Source organism: Thunnus albacares, chromosome 20 (genome assembly GCF_914725855.1).
Source record: "Thunnus albacares chromosome 20, fThuAlb1.1, whole genome shotgun sequence".
NCBI classification, from domain to species: domain Eukaryota; kingdom Metazoa; phylum Chordata; class Actinopteri; order Scombriformes; family Scombridae; genus Thunnus; species Thunnus albacares.
In genome coordinates, this window is record NC_058125.1 from 16,386,551 (window position 1) to 16,408,301 (window position 21,751).

The 21,751-nt window shown below is 38.8% G+C and overlaps 2 protein-coding genes across 2 annotated transcripts; one reads left to right on the top strand and one right to left on the bottom strand.

Moving 5' to 3' along the window:
* The first annotated feature begins 198 nt into the window (after nucleotides 1–198).
* Nucleotides 199–16,995, top strand: LOC122971897 (zinc finger CCHC domain-containing protein 24-like). The gene is made up of 4 exons (XM_044338638.1): nucleotides 199–833; nucleotides 2,137–2,337; nucleotides 14,150–14,314; nucleotides 15,801–16,995. The coding sequence occupies exons 1-4, from the start codon at nucleotides 621–623 to the stop codon at nucleotides 15,912–15,914; spliced, it is 693 nt and encodes a 230-aa protein (XP_044194573.1). The 5' UTR covers nucleotides 199–620; the 3' UTR covers nucleotides 15,915–16,995.
* A 677-nt stretch (nucleotides 16,996–17,672) lies between these two features.
* LOC122971657 (peptidyl-prolyl cis-trans isomerase A-like) lies at nucleotides 17,673–21,607 on the bottom strand. Its single transcript, XM_044338396.1, has 6 exons — nucleotides 21,357–21,607; nucleotides 21,117–21,147; nucleotides 20,540–20,628; nucleotides 20,357–20,453; nucleotides 19,049–19,124; nucleotides 17,673–18,143 (listed from the first exon to the last, which is right to left on the bottom strand). The coding sequence occupies exons 1-6, from the start codon at nucleotides 21,507–21,509 to the stop codon at nucleotides 18,008–18,010; spliced, it is 582 nt and encodes a 193-aa protein (XP_044194331.1). The 5' UTR covers nucleotides 21,510–21,607; the 3' UTR covers nucleotides 17,673–18,007.
* Nucleotides 21,608–21,751: the final 144 nt, after the last annotated feature.

Consider the following 21,751-nt stretch of genomic DNA (forward strand, 5'->3'; position numbering starts at 1 on the left):
TCATTTTATTAAGAAAATTTAGCAACACAACAATTATATTTTATTTTTGTACTTTTGCAAAAAACACAATAAGATAACGACAAAATATGAAATATGACTGAATAAGATATTAAAAGTATATGTTATGAATTGCAATGCTTTCTTGAAATAAATTAAAAGAAACTCATTCAAAACTGTTTCAGAAGTCCAAAATGTACACCGGTGTTTTGGGCAAAATACTCCATTGAAACTCCTAGTTACTCTACATAGTGCTCTGCAATAGGTAAGTGGGGGTCCCTCCCAGATATATTGGTAACTGTGGCTCTAATTATGCAAAGGAAATGTAAGCAGATAGATGCATGTGGGACCTCCTATTGGATGTGACGCAACTCAGACTCTTTGCCGGGAACGCTGCTTCCAGCTTCCAGCTGGCATTCAGGGTTTTGCGCTTCATGCTTTCACTGCAAACTCCCCCGTCACCGTTGTGCCGTTACTGGGGTCCTCCAGGGCTCCCCAGGTGCACACAAAGATCACACCCATCCAGCCGATTCAAAGGGGATGACTGAAAGGAATTGGGTGGTCCAGAAAATCCGGCAGTTCTGACGGTGCTGTTCCAAGAGGCGCAGCCTTCCAAAAGCAATATGATGTCTGCTATAGAGACTGGTACTCCTGTGTACCAACCTGCACAGCTGCTCAACTGGGTGTATATGTCCTTGCAAGACACACCGAGCGGCGCTTTTGATGCGTTCAGAGTCGAATCGGACACTTCTCCTCAGGACATGAACAGCTCCAAGCGCAGCGCAGCAGATCTGAGCTCCAACTATCTCAACAACTTCTTCCACCTGAGGAGTGAGGTAGAATTCGTGTGATGCTACGCTGTTATAACGCGCTCACAGTAAAGTTTAACACTCTGCATGGCAGTTTTGAGGCTTACAACATCCATTCTTTGTTGAATCTTTGTCCACTGACTCATCTCTGCTGCATGTTAAACTCTCTCTCCTAAAATGGCCATGAATATTATACTCACATTCACATTCACTCCAGGTTATTTTTGTTGCCCATACAGTAAACCTCACCTGCATGCCTTCATTGGGTCGCACTGTGGTGAGTGGGTAGTATGAATATGTGTTTTGTACCCTGGTATAGTGCCTGAGTGTGTTCAGACTGTTCTGGTGTCAGTGTGCAGCTGGAGGAGGAATGGCAGGTTGAGAAAGAACTCTCACAAGGTTTTTTAAAAATATAAGAGTTTTGGCCAGCGTCTGCTTGGTCAGGGGAGTATGATGGGACCTGATGTTGCTTCTTTTAATACTGGCCCATTCAGGAAAAGTATGAAAAACTTCAATAAGTGAGATTTGGTTAAAATAGTGGCATAAAAAATCACCATTTGATGTGTTTTCACTTAAAAAAATCACTCTTTAACTTAAAAAAAATGATATTCTCAACAGCACAGATGTTACAGATGTGCAGTGGTTTGATGTCTCATGCAGAACAGCATTGTAATGGACCTGCCCATCCAATCACAATTCTCTCTCTGTGATGCCTTCAGAGTAAACAGCCAGTGTCTACAGGCTGTTCTTCATACTTACCCTGCGGTACCATAGCACCCGTCTCCCCTGACCGACACAATGATGCCAATTGTGCGCGCCAATAGGACCAGTTAGAAGAATGTACGACAAAGGCATTTTGTTCTGACGAGGAAATGGACACTATCGGCTCACAGTAAATGCAGTAAAGGCAGCGCATCTGCAGAAGTACAATAATGTTGGCCACTGTCAGAGGGACAAACAGGAGAATCAATCAGGGTGATGGACTGACATGCCGACTGAAATGCTCTTTCATCGAAGAATCACAACAATAATCTGCTGTGTTTTTGTGAAATGAGAGATACTTTTGTGTTGAGCTGAAACAATATGTCGATTAATCAATTATTCGAGCAACAGAAAATGAATCGAGAACATTCATGGGCATTTTCTACTAGTTTCTGACATTTATTGACTAAACATTTAAGGATTCAATAAAAAAACAACAGATTAATTGATAACATTTGTTAGTTGCAGCCCTACTTTTGTCTTTCTGCCATATATTTGATTGTTTACATCCACATGGTTCTGTTGCCAGTGATTCATCATCTTGGTGTATTATGTTTCTCTCTGACAGGCTTTGAACAACAATTTCTACAAGAGCTCCTCGCCCTACGGGTCCCTCAACAATATCGTGGACGGTCTGAGCTCTCTGGCCGACCATTTCTCAGACCTCTCTCTGTCCCCAGAGACACGTAAACCCAGCAAAAGGCCGCCGCCTAACTACCTGTGCCACCTTTGCTTCAACAAAGGACACTACATCAAAGACTGTCCTCAGGTAAGCTGCACACAAGCCATTCAGTGATGCTTTACATCAGTCAGGTGCAGATCCACACAGCCAGTAGCCTAAAATGAAACAGTTGTGCACTATGTGGGTGATAATTTGAGCTGTCTATCAAATGCGTCATTATGTTTCAAAGAACATACAAAGTGCTGTCTGATAAGGAGAAAATCATAGTTAATAAGGTGACATATTTGATCTTAATCTCAGATGAAATCCATGTTTTCTCACATAGATGCAGTTAGACTATCCATCCTTTTATTAAAATGATAAATTCTCAGTTAGAATGTCATGTTTGTATTATTTTTTTCTGTGTGAAATAGATTCCTCAGCACATATTTGAGTTAGATGTACCACTGCAAGGTTGGTAATGAGCAGCAGATGCCAGATTGAATCTCAGAGCTGGCCTTAATGAAAGATGATAGGTTTCTCTGTGGAACTAGGCACGACCTCTACTCAAAACACGAAAGAAATATTACCGCTGCTTTATGTGCAGCTGCGTTTTCCCATTGATCATGTTCAGAGGGAAATGCCTGACATTTGTTAGGTGTAATGGAAATAATCAAATGACTGATGGACAGGATGTGTCCAAGAAGCAAGGTAGCAAAAAGTAGAACTTCAAATAGCTGGTTAACTTTTACTGGTCAATTATATAAAGAAGCCTATAAAGTGAAATTGCTTCCTCTTGTGAGGCAAACAGAGGATTCGCTAGTGAGAGGGTTTTAAAAGCATAAAAACTGCAGGATTCTCTGATTATCCCCCAGATAATAATGTTTAACAATTAAATTTCGTTATATAAGTAACAGTTTTTGTAATTTTGTGTTTAAGGTATTTCAGAAAAGCCAAGTTGTGTATAGTTTTTTAGAGTGTCAACTGTCCTAATGGTTGGGGGATTAAAATATTGCAGGTAACAGAGGTTGCCACATTCCTTGGTATGTGTTGAATACCAGCTGTCTGAGCTTAAAGCTGTAGCTTTTAAGACATTTTGGGAAATCACTCTCTTGCCGATAGTTAGGTGAGAAGACTAATACCACTCTTACATCTGTGTGGTAAATATGTAGGCTAGCTGGAGCCAGCAGCTGCTTCACGTAGCATAGCATATAGCCTAAAAACAGGGGGAAATAGCTAGCCTGGCTTTGTCCAAAGATACATAACCCCCTGTAAAATGACAAATTGTTGTTGATTTGATGAATTAAACAAATGAGAAATAAAGTGGTAATTACTGAGTTTTAGTTGTGCTGATTTTGTTACCTTGGGGCAGAGCCAGGCTAACTGTTTCCCCCTGTTTCCAGTTTTTATGCTACGCTAAACTAACTGGCTGCTGGCTCTGTCTAGCTTATATATTTACTGTACAGACATGAGAGTGGTATCAGTCTTCTCATCTAACTCTCTGCAAGAAAGTGAATAAGCGTATTTCCCAAACATCGATTCCAACTTCGATGCAAAAACAACAAGCATAAACGTAGGAAGAGCCTGCCTATCAGCTCACTATCTGTTTTGAACTAGATCCACATTTCAAACACTCTCTCCTCTAGTCTCATTTCTAAACGCTTATTGCCTCCATCACTACCAACTCAGTCGAGATTGTTGCAGTTAAGAAGTGAACACGAGCAGAAGAGGAATGTGAGGAATGTGGAGAAAATCATTTGCAGTGAGCTTATAGCTCTTAATATTTTCACATCTGTGCATATCTGGCCAATTGCTGCAGAAAGTGGGTTTGACTGTCAGTACGCTAAAGATATTTGGCTAAAGCAGATCCCATCCTGTCTGAATGTTCAAAAGGAGCTTTTCACCACTTCAAGACTGTTGAACCAACATGCCAGTACTTATTTTAAAGTATACTGTATATTAGCCCATAGATTCAGCCTATTTAAGGTATAAGCTGACCAATTAGGGAAACTGTATCTTTGAAACACAAGATTTTGCACAGCATGTTTTTTCAAATGAAGGATACGGTATTGTGGTAATGCATAGATAAATCAAAGCCTTTAAAAAATGACATGGTTAAAAGCTTCTTCTTTTTTGAGTGATTTAAAACATATTATCAGTAGGAGTTTGGACTGCCTGTTGCAGGCTTCCATAGCTGACTGGTTTGCACTGGAGCTGTAGTGGACAGGAATCAAAGAATGTCACGGCTCACTAAGATGAGAGAAGAAGCACACAGGAAGTGGGTGTGCGGGGTCTTTAACAGCCTTTCTGTGGGTGGAATGGGGCCCGTATCAACTCTAAAAGTTTTCATCTTTTATACAGAAACATATGGCACCTCATTGGAAGCATACTCTTCTGTTAGCATCAATAATTTGGGTTGCTGTCCTAGTTGAATGTATAAGATATGCTATCCATGCTGTGCTCAGTGTGTCAGTGATAAACATCCTGGTGACAGCGTTGTGGAGAGTTGGGTTACTTGACTCACTAGGGGGTTAAGCTGTCAAAGGATTACTGAGATATTTACGATTCTTCTTTGCAGCCACGCCCTTTGAAATGTGCAAAATCTGGAAACCATTTATGCTGGCTGGCTCTCTGTCGCTCTTGCTCTGTTTTAGAAAGATGATGTCAGATTTTATCATGTGTGGCTAATATTTCAGACTCAAAGTAATGATTGCGGAGCTGTCATGACAAAGCCTTCTTCAGTTGAAGCCGAGCTGAATGTTCTTCAGAAGCTGTAACTAATGAACAAACTGCTTTTTGTTCTTGCCGGCAGGAATCTGCGGCATTTTTAGCTCAAGACAACTGAAATACATACTGCTGGGACACTTTTGATGTCTCACTGTATGTGTGGTGGCAGGAAAAGGAATTGATGAAGCTGATAGTGTTGTAAAAAGTCTTCTGTACCATTTTGATTGTAAAATCTTTCAGTTTCAACCAAATGACCAAATGTATTGCCAGTTTAACACCTTTCACCCCTTAACCCAGGGTCACAACATTTTAATGACCCCTTGCCAATTAAGTAGCTGAACCCGGTTACTGTAAAGAGAATACACAAGTGACAGTGTGCTGACAGTAAATGGGTGTATGGTGGGAAGGGCCTTGGCTAAATAAGGAGAGCATTGTTTCTCCAGAGGAGCTGTGGAACCAAAGGTCAGGAAGTCAGGCTGTATTGTTCGCTCAGCTCTGCTTGGCTGCAGTCATCTCCGTCTCTCTCTGTCTGTCTCTCTTCTGTCTTTGCAGAGAGAGGAACAGCTATAGGCTGCTAATTTAAAGGGCCAGTAAGCAGCTTCCCAGACATGTCTGCATTCAGAGCATGTTTTTACAGTTACAGTTTAATCATGTTTGAGTGGGAAAGATGACTGACTTGATAAATACTCTGGACAGAAGAACTTTGGAAGTAGCAAGGCTTATGGAAGGAATTCCTTGATGTGTATTTGGTATTTGAAGACTGAAACCCATAGTGAGTAGTTTAGTTTTAACATCTAACTAGTATTTCATCCCATTATCAAAATCCTTAACTTTGTTTTTTCTTTGACCATTAACATACAATAAAACTACAAATTCAATGATTCCCATAGATTTATACATTTTTTCACCAGGTTGGAAAAGCTTCTGACACTGCTTTTAGACCACAATGCAACACCAAAAGATGCTTTCAAATCCAGAATATGGAATTCTTGTAATTTTAATTTTAGCAGTCCTTCAAGGAGTAACTTGACATTTTTGGAAATATGGAAATATGCTTATTTGCTTTCTTGCCAAGAGTAAGTCATGTCTATATGGTAAATACAGTATGTAGGCTAGCTGGAGTCAGTAGCTGGTTAGCTTAGCTTAGCATTGCATAAATACTGTGAACAGGGGGAAACAACTAGCCTGGCTCTGTCCGAAGGTCTGTTAAATAGGAGGCTACAGCTAAACTAAATAACACACATGCAGTCTTGTCGTCACTGTGAGTTTGCCAGGCAAGATATAACATAAAGTATTAATTTGTGAGCCCAAGGGGTGCTGGTACTGGTAATTTTTTCTTACATTAGGACAGAACCAGGCCAGCTGTTTTCCACTTCTTCCAGTCTATATGCTAAGCTAGGCTAACTGTCTCTTGGCTTGATCTTCATATTTGAAGAAGACCTATTATGCTCATTTCAGCTATAAATTTTTAATTTTTGACTCCACAAGAGTAGCTTGCATGATTCACAGTTCAAAAAAATCCTTATTTATCATATACTGGCCCTTTTTGCAGCCCCTCATTATACCCTGTGTCTCTGAACAGTTCATTTGAGCTCCTGTCTCTTTAAGGCCCCCCTCCCGATGAGCCCACTCTGTTCTGATTGGCCAGCTTTACACATCAGAGTTGTGTAACTGTGCCATGGATGTATAAGGAGAACTGGATACAGCGTCAGAGGCGGGGGCCCGTTCATTCCTATGAAAGTTGCTCAGTGGCGCATGAAGCAAAAAAAAATTGATTTCTGGGTATGAAAGTGCCCGGATCTTCAGCATTGTGTGGCCCATAGAGCATGCACACTTGTGTACTTCTGATTTAGCCCCCCGGCTAACTTGAATGGGGATAAAACAATTCAATCATACGGCTCTTCTAGGCTTTTGAAATGTGATCGGACTGAACGGATTTAATTCTGATAGCGAGACGAGTCATTTCGTGGGGGTTGTGATGCTCAAAAAAATGTATTTGCTGATTTACGGATGTCTCTTTCACAATGTAAGTCTATGGGAAAAAGTCTTTTTGGGCCAGTGTGCATCACGTGACGTTGTAATTATGTTATAATTTGGCCGCTATGTCAAATTGGCTTCAAAGCCTGGCGCTCTTCCTGTATCCAGTTCTCTTTATATATCCATGAACTGTACCACCAATGCAAACCCAACGTTTCCTGCTTCACAAAAAATTAAAAGCTTTTAAATGACTGAATAATAGGAGGCTTTTATTGTGAAGGAAGTGAAACATGTTCCTCACTGAATTAGCAGAGCTTCGTTAAACTTCGACAAACTGGTCGAAACAACAACGTATAGACATATTTGGAGCTATTTGCTCAGCAGATCAGTTAGAAATAATGCAGGGAGGAATAGTACAAGCAGAAACAGCCACAGTGAGAAGTATCATGAAGAGCTCCAGACGACCAGCACACAGGTAAACGACTTATTTTACTTTGCAGTGCTGTGTAATGGAGTCATGGCTCGGCGTGACAACCCCTGGAGCGGAGCAGTAAACTTACGCGCTGTGTGTGGAGCAGGTGTTCATATAAAGAAATCTGTCATGAGCTGACGTCCGCTCGGGTTAAAAGTAGAAAAAAACGTTGGAAACTTCAGAGCACTCTGAAGCCGGTGCTTTTTGCTAGCACTGATTACTTCTGTAGATGTTTACCTCGTCAACCACTTTTAACATCAACATCTGACACTGTGACATTATAAGTTATATATGTCTGAAAATAAGGAAAAACATAATAGGTCCTCTTTAATGACAGCTCTAGCGTATTAAAGAGGACCTACAATAGCAAACTACTCCTTTAAGATAACGTGACAAGTCTTGTCTTAACAGTAGGGAAAGCTCTGGAATGTATCACAATGAAGAAAAAACACTACTGAGCAATTGACTGGCAGTTAACTGAATGAATAACATGCAACAAAAACACTGTGCAGGCTTTACAAACTGCCCCTCTGTAGCTGTGGACAGGGAGGAACTTTTTATTTGTCAAAGTATAGTTGATAAGCACTGACTGACTGACTGATTTCTAATAAAATGACAATATACATACAATAAAATTTTTTGGGTCAGTACTACTTGTTTCCTCTCTAGCAATGATATTTGATCAGTGTTTTTATTGATGTTTGGTCACCCAGTTTAAATATTGATGGCGATATCGGTGTTGTTTTTGGCCTGAACATTGTACTTCTATCCAGGTGAAACGATACAGTTCACAGCCGAACGTGTTACTGGTGAATCTCAAGCAACACTGTCTGATTACTGTGGCTTTGGTCCTTTTGTTTTTACTGCTGATAAATGTCTTATCTGTCCTCAGTATGCTGTCTGTTGCTTTTGGCTGGAACATCTGCTGAGGAAGACGAGCAAGATAGAGGAAACCCTGGAATGTGGGGTAGATAGACTCCCTTTGAAAAACAGTGGCTGTCATCTGCTCAAAGCTGATGAACATATAGGAAAAGAATGCACAGCTTGGTTTTTGTGGTTGCATGTTTTTAAGAGAAAATCTCTTTTGATATGCTGGATTTAGTTATTGTGCATTGCACGTTTTTCAATTTCAAGAGCATGTGAGGGGAGAGAAGGGGAAATAAGTTTCCCTAATCTTGACTCTAACTACACTTTACATTGCATCTTCAGTTATATCTTAATCAACGGTTGGTACCTTCCAAAATAACAAATATCTTCGTTTTGTGTTTATATGCAGTTTGTTGCAGTTTTTGGTTATAAAAGACATTTTTCTTTGACTTGAAAGAAATTACTTAAGTCATAGCCAAATTTTATATTTTAAATATTGAGAATTTTATTATATTTCAAACCTGAGGAGTAAAAAAAGCACATGGGAGTAATACCAAAGTTTCAGATTTTTTATGCGAACCCAAATTTCAGGTTTTAGGCGCACAAAACTAATGCTAGGGGCAGCATATTAAACATTGTTATTCAGGGGCACCACACTAAAATTTATGGTTTGGGGTGTTGTGCCAAATTTTAGGATTTGAGGTGTTCAAATCCTGCTCATGACCCCAATGACCCCTGATGTTCAGTTACTCTTTAAATGATTTATGTGCTTAATGGATTATTTTTCACACTTACTACCAACAAGTATATTTGGTTGAGTAGAGAGCGGTATGAAGGGTATGAAGATAGAAGGCAGTGAATTGCCTGTTAGGTCTACTGCACATCAATTAGAGGCATGTTTGACTGCCACTTCAGGATGTGATTCAGTGTAGAAATGTAGGTTTTCATGAGAGGCGTGAAACATACAATTAAATCATTTCCACAGTACAACACTGACTATAAGTGAATCAATTACTGAACATAACAATATTTTCTTGTTACTGACCTTCTGGGAACCTAAGAATCACTTTCACAGAACAACTCACAGACACAAAGTTGAACTTTTCCTCCCCACAGCTGTCATAAGATTTTAAGACCCATTTCTTGAATCTCACTTAACCGTGTTTTGAACTGAAGCAAGGAATATTTTGCTGTTGCGTTTCTTGTTTGTCTGCCAGCCCGCCTGCCCTTGTCATTCACTCTTTGTGAAACATAACGCCATTCTACAGCTGTATATGTCGTCAACTTGACCACGGCCAGGACTGGAGCTGTTGTCAGACTCCAGCTCGAGCAGGGTGGGTATTGCTAGATATTAATCCTCCTTACAGAATATGAAATTAACAGTTGGTGTGAAATAGGTGCTGAGATGTATAAAGTCTATGATATATGTGTGTGGGAATCATTCTGCATGTTTAAAGGCTATGCAAGTTCCAAACAATAGACTGAAAATATGGAGAGCAATGCAGGAAAACAGAAAACCAATCATCTGCTCTTTGGCCTCCAAGTCAAGTCAAGTCAATTTTATTTATATAGCGCCAAATCGCATCGTTTCGTATCTAATCATATTTATTTTGGAGGGAGGGGAAGTTCATTCTCGCAGTATTTCAGATGGCTGAGTAGAAGGAGATTTATGCTGTTAAAGGAATAATTTGATACCTTGATGTTTCTATAAGTGGACCATTTGGCCCCTGGAAAATAGGAAGTGCCATTGTGTAAAACAGGACACAAGTTTGCTTCCATTGGCTGGGGAACGTCTCACATCTTGTTTCCTTGACTTGCAGCTCTGTGGTTTGTGCTTATCTTTTTGATGAACCCAGGAGAGAAGCTTCATCTGCATTTAAACCTGTGTGAATGCTGAGTTCAGCATCTTTGACACAGCAAGAGCAGCTGTGCAAGGACAAAACAATGGCATGTCGGTGTGCTTATACTTTCCAGCCTCATATACAGTAACTGTGTTAACAGTCATCACAACTCTGTGTCCGTTTCTGTATGTCCAGTTAAAAGATGCAGAAGCCAAACAGCCAAACATTTAGACAGAGGAATGATTTGTATTTATAAGCCCTGAGTTGTCAGTGACAGACTTTTTTTTTTTTTAGATGGACAGTTTTCTTTCAGAGTCAGATGCATAACTTGAGCAATTAATCAAATTTTGTTACCAATTACTCAACTAATCATGCAGAAACAATTGTCATACAAATAAATCTAGCAATTCTAATACAAGGGAAAATGGAAAGTTACCATTTGTTGTTTTAAACCCTTGTGGAGATAATTGATTTCACAAGCTATTGGAAAGCATCACTCAAGCCGACATAGGAGTCTTTAAAACATTGGAGACCTATTGCTGTGGATATCAGTCCAGGCATTTATGTGTTGTTTTACTTCGGTAACAGCTGAGCTACTCTGTGATACTGTGGGGGGCTGATACAAATTAAACCCAGCAAGGGAGAGAGCACTGTGGGTTTGTTAGTGTGGAGTAATTGACCACATGGTACCCAACAGGCTTGGTGTTCATGTGTTCTCCAGGATGAATGTCTCATGGGGGCATGGAAGTGGGGGAGAGAGTGAATGAGGGAGAGAGAAAGGAGAAGGGGGTGGGGACGTGGAGGGGGGGGGGGGGGGGGTATGGTTTGGAGTAGTCCATTGTTTATCCTGATGGTTTCCAGATGATGGCTGAGGGAGGTAGCCAACCTCCTGGGCCTCTCTCACCAGGCTACAAGGATCTGGGCCAAGCTTATCTGCTGCAGCCTCAAAATCTGGCTTTACATTGCTCTGTGCACTCTGCGGCTGAAGTTACACAACTTATGGTTTTTGAGATGGGGTGTGTTGTAATGCACATAATAAATGAATTTCATATCTATCTATCTATATTAAACCAGTACAGTTTCTCACATGTGGTTTTAGGCCACAAAGATCTTCAATCACATGTGAAGAATCTGCTGTGAGAGAAAATATGTAATTTGTGCCTGTTTTAATTTTTCATTGTATGACAAAGAAAAGAAAAATGGAAAATTGACCCAACTCAACAAAACAACAACTCGGCAAAACACCCAAAACGTCAAGCCTTCATGTTTTTAGAAATATCTTGACCACTATTGGATGGACAAACATGAAATTCATTCGTGGACTTAAGTGATTCCTTGGCTTTAGAAGCACATGTGGGTTGCAGTGAAATGTCTTGGCAAATGGATGCATTAGCATGAAAATTGTTGCAGACATTCATGTCCTCCTCACTATGAATTGTGATAACTGCTTGCGCACAACTAATGACATTCCCATTAGCCACAGCTATACTTTGTGTTTAGTGTTAATGAGCAAACATTAGCATGCTATCATGCTAAACTACAATGGCAATATCTGCTAAAGGTAACACTTAACTTTACAGATTATTTCATACTAATTTCCTGGGGTAATTTGCAGGTATTTAACAGTTAATTTTTAAGACACTTTACAGAAAGGGTGGAGCAATATGCAAATTATTTTAAAAAATGGAAAAAAGTTAAGTTGGCTGAGTGGTAGTTTCAAAAGTAGTTTTGTCAACATTTTTTCAACAGTTTCCTGAAAGTAGTTGCTGTGTAACTGTTCATTCCAAGGACACTTCATTGAAAGGGTTATGCAACTTTGTAATGAATGCAAATTTGCTCATTAAAGAGTTTTTAAGAAAGAATCTAATATACTGATACTAATAGAAACTAATTTTCTGTCAGTTAAAGAATGGTTAAGAATCTAATTTATTAAGAATTTTTGCTAATTAACAACTAGGTACCCAAATATAATTACCAACTAAACCTACTTAACACGTTTTTCTGTTTTCTTTTTTCCTGAAGATTTGTACCAAATGCACCACTCTTTCTGTAAAATTAACCCTTAAATACCTGCAAATTACATCGAAAATGTCCAGGAATTTGTTATAAAATTAAACATTACCTTGCTAATGTTAGCATTATCATCATGAGCATGCTAGCATACTGACATTAGCATTTAGCTCAAAGTACCACCTCACAGAGCTCCTCGCATGGCAGTAAACTTAAGTCTTCTTTAAATACATTTTCCATTTGTGGCCATTAGAGTGTTGCACCTTTCTTTCATCAAAGAAGTATAATTCAGTATTATCATTTATCTACTCTCAGTGGTATAGTGGTGACAATATGATCTGTTACATTCTTCAAACTGCAATTTAAAAGTAACAAATGAGTTGTTTAAGTTTGGTGTATAATGGAACATGGTTCATTGCTCTGAACATCATTTTGATTGCTTTTGCATGCATTTTCTATATTGTGATATAATGATATTGGAAAAATTTACTAATATTGCCTATCCTCTTTGGGCAGTGTATCTCTCAAAAGTTGTTTTGAGCACAGTGTCTTAAGTTCAAATTATTTTATGAACTACCTGAGTCCATTGTCAAATCAGACAATGAGTAGTAGTGTCCTCGTGTTAAATAAACTGGTTGTGTCAGATGGCTCGATGAGAGATTTGTGCATTTTTCTGCCTTCACTCAAATTTTCCTGCTTCTCATAAGAGTGTCCATTCACTGTCAGGTCATACTGCAAGTGCGATTTTCCTTTGTCGGTTGTCAGTGTCACACATGTTTGATGGAACCAGTGGAAACACCAGGGTGTGCTGTGCCCTTTGCTGCCCTTTGAGCTCCAGACTTTATGTAGAGGTTGTTTTGATTGTTTTGCAGAGTGAAAGCTGTTTCCTCCCTCAGGAAGATGATGCTCTGTCTGCTCTCCCTGTAGCCGCTTCAGAAAGAGGGCTTCCATCAAAAGTGACCTCCCACAGTGCCTCGCGGTGGCTAAATGATGTAAACACAGGCCTCAAAATGCTTCACAGTGGCCTACATGGTTATAGATTTGGCTGTTGGAACACTAAACACATTTCTTAACCAGAGTTCAGTTCTGGAAATGAATAAAATGATATGTAAGAAGTTTTGAACCTGACATATGTTCCTGCTGTGAAATGAAAACAAGATTTGATGTAAAGTCCTCTGCTGGTGTGGATTCAGTCTTAATTTTGACTTGCCCTACTTTTCAGCTGAGGTGCTTCTAATTTAAACCAGTCTTGTCAAGATGATTTCTATGTGATGGGTTTAGGATTTTGTCATGTTATACAAGTGCAGAGTTCATCTGGGTTTTATTTCCTCCCTGCAAAGATCTTTGTGTTCTGATTGGTGGGTCCAGGCCAGCTGGGAGGGATGACTGAGAGCCTGAGGTATTTGTCCTACAGCAGGGAGGCCTCTCCCATTGGTCCCCCCACAGGCCCGGGCCTCCTTTATGGTCCCTCGGGAACACAGCTGGAGGGAGGGAGTCCATTTCCAATGGGAAAGCTGAGACTCCTTCTTTTCTGTCTTACATATAAATTAACAATTACAATATATCTCAACTTCCTTGGAGTAAATCATTTAAGCATTAAAGCTTTTTCTATCTCTTCTGTAGTACAAAGAGTCCTCTAATGTTCTACACCATCCTTCTACATGTATAGTTTAGATAAGATAAGAGAGGTTCCTTTGAAAATCTCACTCGTCCAGGACCGTAAGGACCCATCATGCGTCAAAGCAAATGAGCTTTTTTCCAAGTTGTATTGACAGAACAAAACTTCTCCATAAACTCAACTCTGTTGACCACCAACAGGGCAGCTATCACTTCCCGTTCTAATCAAGCAGAGCTTTGAATTGGCTGCCATCCAAAGAAACCAAATAGGCCAGTCAGTCTCCTCCAGTTAAAGGTGGTGAGAGGCAAAACCCAAAATGTTTTCAAAGCTGCTGAGAAATGTTTCATTTTTAAACATTTAAGTAATGGTGTCAGGTCAATAATGTAAAAATGTTTGATTTCTTTACAGGCTCGACCCAAAGGTGAAGGCCTGACCCCGTATCAGGGAAAGAAGAGGTGTTTCGGTGAATATAAATGCCCTAAATGCAAGAGGAAGTGGATGAGCGGTAACTCCTGGGCCAACATGGGACAAGAATGTATCAAGTGCCACATCAATGTTTACCCTCACAAGCAGGTAACAGTACATCCAAACTATACACAGAAAGCATGTTTCCCCTTTCAAACCAGACCAATGCATCTGTGAACTACCTGACTGCATAGGGCCTCTCAGCTACCAGGAGGCCCCCAGATCCAGTCTTGTTCATGTGGAGTCAAAAAGTTTTGAACAGGTCCTGCTCACCAAGCTATACTGTTGAATCCTCAAAGAAAAACACTGCCTCACTGTGCACAACACGGCATTAAACCAATTTATGCTTTGTGACTACATGCTGTTACAGTACATTTCCTTGTAGTTTTACCCTTGAGGCCACAAGCTGCTTTATATTTTCCACAGTTAAATATTTAACAGTTGAAATGCAATCCTGTGTAGCTGTACAAAAGGCATACTGTTGTGGGTAAATGTTTTTATCTGCAAATTATACCTGAACATAAATGTTAATTAAATACAAATGCTTGATTTTACCATCATTTTATGAAGCTGCTGGTATGATACCAGACCTGAACCATTCAACCAAAACATTCATTCTGAAATTTCATGCAGTCATCAGTTACATCTACCTACCTTTTGTCCCATTTTTGTCTGTTTTGTTTGTTATTCAGAGAGCAGGATGTTAAATTTGGTGCAAAGTCCATCGGCTAAGAAACAAGTGGTTAGGTTTTGGTGCAAACGGTGCCACCATGTCTTTATAAGTCAATAAAGGACTTTATGAATCATACAGTGTAGAAGAAAATACATTTCAACCAATCTTCACCAAATCTTCTACATTTAGTTTTTGATTTTTCATACCATTTTCCTATAATCGGTTGACAAATATTTGTAGTTGTGGCTTCCTTGATATAAATCATTTTTCTTGAACACATATGCAATTACAGCCAAATATCAGCTCTGAGTGATCATGCAAAATTTAATAGCATTAATCTCCATGTGATTCTCCTCCAAAAATCATGGTCACCGTCAACCAATCACTGTGATTGTTGTTAATTCTAGCTGTAACTCTATTACGAGTACTTGATGCAACTCTGCATCCAGATGCAAATGATAAAATGAATTAGAATTTAGAGGCTTGTGCAGTGTTTTTACGTTCTTTTTGAGTGTTTTTTAGTTGTGACATGGAGCAGGCGTCCAACCCCCCCCAAACAAAGCCCAATTTTTGACTAGCCATGAAAAAGTCTGAAATCTTCTAATTATTATTAATTATTTTTTACATTAATAATTTGTGTTCAGTAAAATTTGCTGTAAATTGTAGCTCCCATACATGATGGTCTAAACACTGTTTTAAATATTTCTTCATACTGACAGGGATATGATTCTGGTGGAAAAACACCAAATCCCACTGAGTTCAAAACAGTAGAATAATCAATGTTAGATAAAACATTTTGTGTAACTGAGGAATGTAAACTCTTACACTGTTTATTAAAACCCATAAATTCTCTGAAACTGAGGACACAATCTTGGTGTATCTCAGTCTGCAATACAGTAGACTCTTGTTTTTTTGTTGCAGCGACCCCTGGAGAAACCGGATGGGTTGGATGTTTCGGACCAGAGCAAGGAGCATCCGCAGCATCTGTGTGAAAAATGCAAAGTCCTCGGCTACTACTGCCGCCGTGTACAATAACACACTTTGCTCGCCTTCTTCCAAAGTTTTATGAAAAAGGGAAAGTTATATTTTAATTACTAAAAAAATGCATAATAAACTTTATTGTATTATAATGCATCTAATGGTTTATTCTTATGCAACATTATTTTCTGACACTGTGACTCTCAGTATAGGAGGCTCATTGTGGTGGAAAACTTCTGCAGTATCTCTCAGTGGAGACGAGTACTTTGCATTTGCTGGGTTCTGTAACCTCTATCATTATGTGAATATTCATTTGAAGTCTTAACTTTGAAGAAAGAATCTTACCAACTGTGAATTAAGAAACTTTAAGCTCTGTGTTTGTCTTTTCTCATGTCCTACATGTTGGAGCAAATTTCAGGAGTGAAGTCACCAGATGAAGATTCTCTTTTACATGTTTGTATATTCCAGAAATAACTTAAATGAAAAAAGTTGTCTATCATGATGTTTTCTGTATAAAATATGCAACAAGTCTTTACTAAGAAGGATATGCAGTATTAATGTGTATCTGCATTATTATCTGTATTATCAGTACTGGATGGTACATAATGTTTGGATATATTTTTAAGCCATTACTGTTTTGTTGATTATTACACTTTGTGAAGGAATATATTAGCCAACTAACACTTTTATAATGTGCGCCTACAGTTATTTGTGAAGAACCTTTTAGGTGGTTTAGTTATTACAAAGTTTTATAAAACTGTGACAAATGCAATATGGTTGAAACATTTCTTGACAACCAGAAAAGACAACAGCACAGTTATATTTTGGCACCCAGTGCTGAGAAAGTCTCACCAAAGTGCTTTTTCTATGAGTCATAGGTCTTAATGTCTATGTAACGTTAGGGAGAGAAAGAACCAAAGATAATGAAGGATTAAGTGGGAGTTTGAATGTTGCTTTAGAAGGTTTTAACGGGAACTGACATTGTGGTGATAAGTGAATATGGAACAGAAGTATCCTGATTTATAACTGTTTAAGAAGTGTTAAACACCATTTAATATGCCTTAGTTTGAGTAACCCATGAGATGGATCTCTTGATCTCTTAAAATGTTTTTGTATTAAAATGTATTTAAACATTTTATTCAGTGTCCCTTCTTTCTCTTTTGTTATATAAACTCCTTTTTGTCTCTGACTTTTTATTGTACCTGTCAAATCTTTTTTTTAAAAATACCATTCTGTTTATATGGCAGTACGAATTTGGGCTGGTAAAATTCACACATGCCTGCATAGATGGCAACTGATATCACAGCTCTTCAACATTAACTGATCCAGATGTTCCAGATGTTCCAGATTTTTTATCTTCCCACAGCAGAATCTGGGTCAACATATTTGAGCATCTGGTATGATATACTTATGACAAAGCAAAATCAGATTCGGCTGCATCACCTTCTTGTATACCAAGACTGGCAGAAAATGACAGGCAGCAAATTCAAGCTGACCCCTAAAAAAGAAACATTTCCTTATGCGGAAGCAATTACATCTGACATGGTAGTCCTGAACTCTTTTAGACAGACCTCAGCAGAATAAATACTTAGCGGAACAAGATCATTAGTCAACTGAAGCTGATGAACAAAACAGAAGGACAACACTGATCTCATTCTTCAGCTGATGATAAAACATTCGCTATAACCCAGTAAAGGACAAGACTTTGACTTTATTTCAGCCAGTTTAATTGAAAAACTTCTCCTTAATGCATTCTTTTAATTGATATCTAAATTTCTACTATAAAAACAAATCAAACAGAAGAACAAGCCCATATATTAAGAAAAAAATGATTTTATTGTTTGCAAATAAATGCTGCTTCTTCCGAACCAGTTCAAGTGCTTTTTAATGAATTAGTAGCTCTCTTTCAAGATACAACTGAACCTCACATTTTCTATTTTATATTATCACATTTCAAGTGTTAGTCAAGTAAAAACTAACACAGAATTTGAGTACCAACATAAAAAATGATGTGACTGAGAGAATCTATTGTCAGCAAAAAGAAGTAGCACTCTGTCATGGCTGAAGAAAGAGCCTCTTTCACCCTGACTCTCACATTGAAATTACAGCAGGAGATGAGACTACGGCCGTGTCCGCTTCTTACATGAAATCTACTTGAGCTCTCCACAGTCTGTGATAGTGATCTTCTTGGAGGTTCGCCCAGACCGTGAACCGAAAGACTCCACTTTCTTGACCACGTCCATTCCCTCCTTCACGCTGCCAAAGACAACATGCCTGCCATCCAGCCTAAATGCAGAAAGGGGAAGTTTATTATCATTGCCCCGGACAGTTAGACGATCCATGATGCGCCCAACCGGGTTCAACTCATTACTTTTTATTTAGTGATTCCACTACGATTCTGATATTTTAGTCCAGCATTCAAATCACATTTTTCTATTTTCATGCCAAAACATTACAAGAATTCACAGCTTCCCCTAAGAATTTTGTTCCCTGCAGGGAGGGAAAAACCTCTGAAACAGCATTTTGACAATTACTGGACATTACTAAGCTCATATTTAAAAAAAAAAAAAAAAAAAAAAAAAAAAAAAGCCTTCTAAAAGGTAACAGGCTGGTGGTACAAACATTGCTTTATATTTTACTTGAAATAGTTGAGGTGAGTAAGGACCAAAATGTACACTGCTACCAAAAGTACCCGTACAATTTAGGGAAGCATTCGCCACTTTGCCTTGTCATAGTTATAATCATGAGAATTCCTCCTGCTTCTTGTCCTGCAGGATCTTTGGTTATATGTTCTTGTTTGTCACTTTTTTTTTTGTTTTAGTATAATTGTGCGGTGGTTATGTGTTTAAAATAGTCAGCATCACAGGCGTTTTCCATGACCTATACTTTAAGATGGCAAATCTAAGGATGCTTCCACATGTGTAGTAAACAGTTAGGATGATCAAACCCTTGAAATGTGAACAAACAGTTTTTGGTGAAACTGCCAGTGTGTATAAAAGAATAATAACAGCTTTAGGTTGATGTGTCTGTTTTGTTCACTTTTGCTCATTTCACAGGGTCTGCAGTTTTATAGACAGCATGTTAACAGTTTACTGACCAGCCAGTACCAAACTTTAAATAAGTCCAATACTGGCGAAATGTAACTTAATAACTACAGTACATCAACCCTTATATTGATTATCAGCACATACCATTCTGTTTTACTGGTGCAGATGAAGAACTGGGAGCCGTTGGTGTTGGGTCCAGCATTGGCCATAGACAAGATACCTACAGTGCAGCAATTGAGGAGTTATTAGTTTTAATTGATTTCAAATGTGTTTAACTTTAAGTAACAAACACAGACCTAAAGAGAAACTTTACTTGACGAGTGAAGTGATTTAACAATGTGTTCGATCACAAGTCAGAAATACAACAGATCAATATGATACATGGATCAGTTACATATAATAGAAAATTTAAATTTTATGGCCAATAGGCTTTTTGTTCTAATGAAGACACTTTCACATTACACAGCAGGAAAAGCACAAGTGTTAATAAAATAAGTCACGGTTGACTTTAATTTAACTGCTTTGGTCTTGGCATTATTCACACTGGCTCATGAAAAAGATCTATTGAAGGAAACTTCTTTCATCATCTAAAACTACACAGAGTTCATTTTTAAACAGGCCAATTAAACACTTTTAGCATAATGCTGCCACCTGGTGGTGGAAAATGAGTAGGACAAATCATGTTTGACAAACAGTGAGAGGTGCATTATATTGAAAAGTTCCTAATATTTTGACCCCATCATGTATGTTAATGAAGTGGACAAAATATTAGTAACACCATTTAATTTAATGTACTCCAGTACACCACCAACACCCACTACAACCTCAATGATAAACATAAAGTAGAATTATCACCTTTCTGTCAATGTCAACAAAAACTGAAAATGTGTAAGCTTCATAAATATGGAATTTATGGCAGAGCTGTTGTATTGGATTGCACAAGTGTTCCTAATAAAGTGGTCGGTGAGTGTATGTCAACATTTTAATCAGCATGGTTTGACTACTTATTTTACTATAGAGAAGCCAAACTGAGAACCACAAACTAATCTGTCAACAACAAACCCTGCAGCTGCACATGTGTGGTATTTAATATATTTGCACTGTCTTGTGTAGTGTCACACTGTTCCGTGCAATCAATTGGGCTGCACTTGTTACATCTAATTATAATCTGCAGTCTTGTATTAAGTCAGCTGCCCAGTACCAAAGTCCTAAAGCCCTTATTTAGTACTAGTATGGGTGGATGACAAGCTGACTTGGCTGGGGAATACATTCAGTGATAATCATGTCACAGGTTGATGGCGAAAAATCCAGGAAATTCTCAGACCTTCTGGGACATTTGATCAAATTAGCTGCATTTATGATCTATAGTATACCTCTGATAATTCTGTTATTCCTGACAATCCATAATCCATAAACAGCTGAATCAGTGTAGAGAAATAGTGGGGTGATTACCAGGTCCAGTGTGCTTCAGTTTGAAGTTCTCATCGGGAAACTTCCATCCGTAAATAGACTTCCCTCCAGTTCCATTGTGGTTAGTGAAATCTCCACCCTGAAAACACAAAACACACCACTGTAACAGCTGGCTGGATGACAAAAGGACACAAAAGAGGAAGTAACAAAAGCGACATGGCCTACCTGGCACATGAACTGAGGGATAACCCGGTGGAAAATTGATCCTTTGTAACCAAAGCCATGTTCCCCTGTGCACAGCGCCCTGAAGTTTTCTATGAGAAAGATTATGTGTCAGATTGTGTTTGACAATTCATAGAAGTTTGTAGTCCGAGCTGCCCCATTTTGAACAATAAATTAGTCATTGGGTTGGGTTGTTTCTTCTGGTCTTTTTTTTTTTTTTAAAGGCCTGAGTATATAACCTCAATGCTTTTTTGATTGAAAAGAAAAACAGTACCAGTCAAAAGTATGGACACACTTTCCCATTCACTTGAATGAGAAAGTGTGTCCAAAAGTTCATTTTGGCCAGTACTGTATGTAGTATCGATAACTGTCCAAAAGCTACATTTCAATATACATTTAATTGTTGGAGACAATTTTTAAAACAATAATTAGCTGCAGTCCTACTACTAGAATGATGCGTTCAGGGACAGTTATGTATAAAGTACTCAATGTCAGATTAACGTTCATTAAAGTCTGGTTGTAACTTGTATCTGTTTGGTGACGTTTAGACTTGTTAAGACTTTCGAAAATCATTGGTTACCTGCTGTTTTTGGTACAACGTCGGCGTTGAGCTGCAAAAGAAAAAAAAAGAAATGCCTGAGGGTCAAAATGTGAACAGGTTGTTCTCTGGGAAACGGCGACTCTGCGCCTGTCTGCACATGTTACTGCAAGGACGTGGAGGCAATTGTTAATAGTTTAGCAGTTGTTTTTCGCTTTCATGCAAGAGCAAACACAAATAAACTGAAAGCAAATGCCATGTGTAGATTATTTATCAGCTCACCTCGAAGGTTACTCTGCCGAGAGGCTCGTTGTCTGCAGCAACGTCAAAGAAAACCGTCGGGTTTTTGTTTGCGGTTGCGGGTCCGCTGCTGTACATGCGAGCGGCGGTAAACGCCAGAGAGCATAATTTTATCCTGTTTGATAAAAGCAACATTTTCTATGATAATGTGGCTCAGTCAGGTCAGCAGTGAGCCAAAGTCACGCTTACATATGGGAGAGCAGGAAGTTTTTCTTGCGCAACAGGAAGTACTTTTCTTCGAGCGGCTATATTTCAAATCTCGCGAGATTGCAAGATTCCAAGCAATGTTGATGTTATTTAGTTACAATGTTTAGTTACACAACTTTTGTTTCCACAAAAATAGGCTACAAGACCTCGTGAAATTGTCGACTGTATTA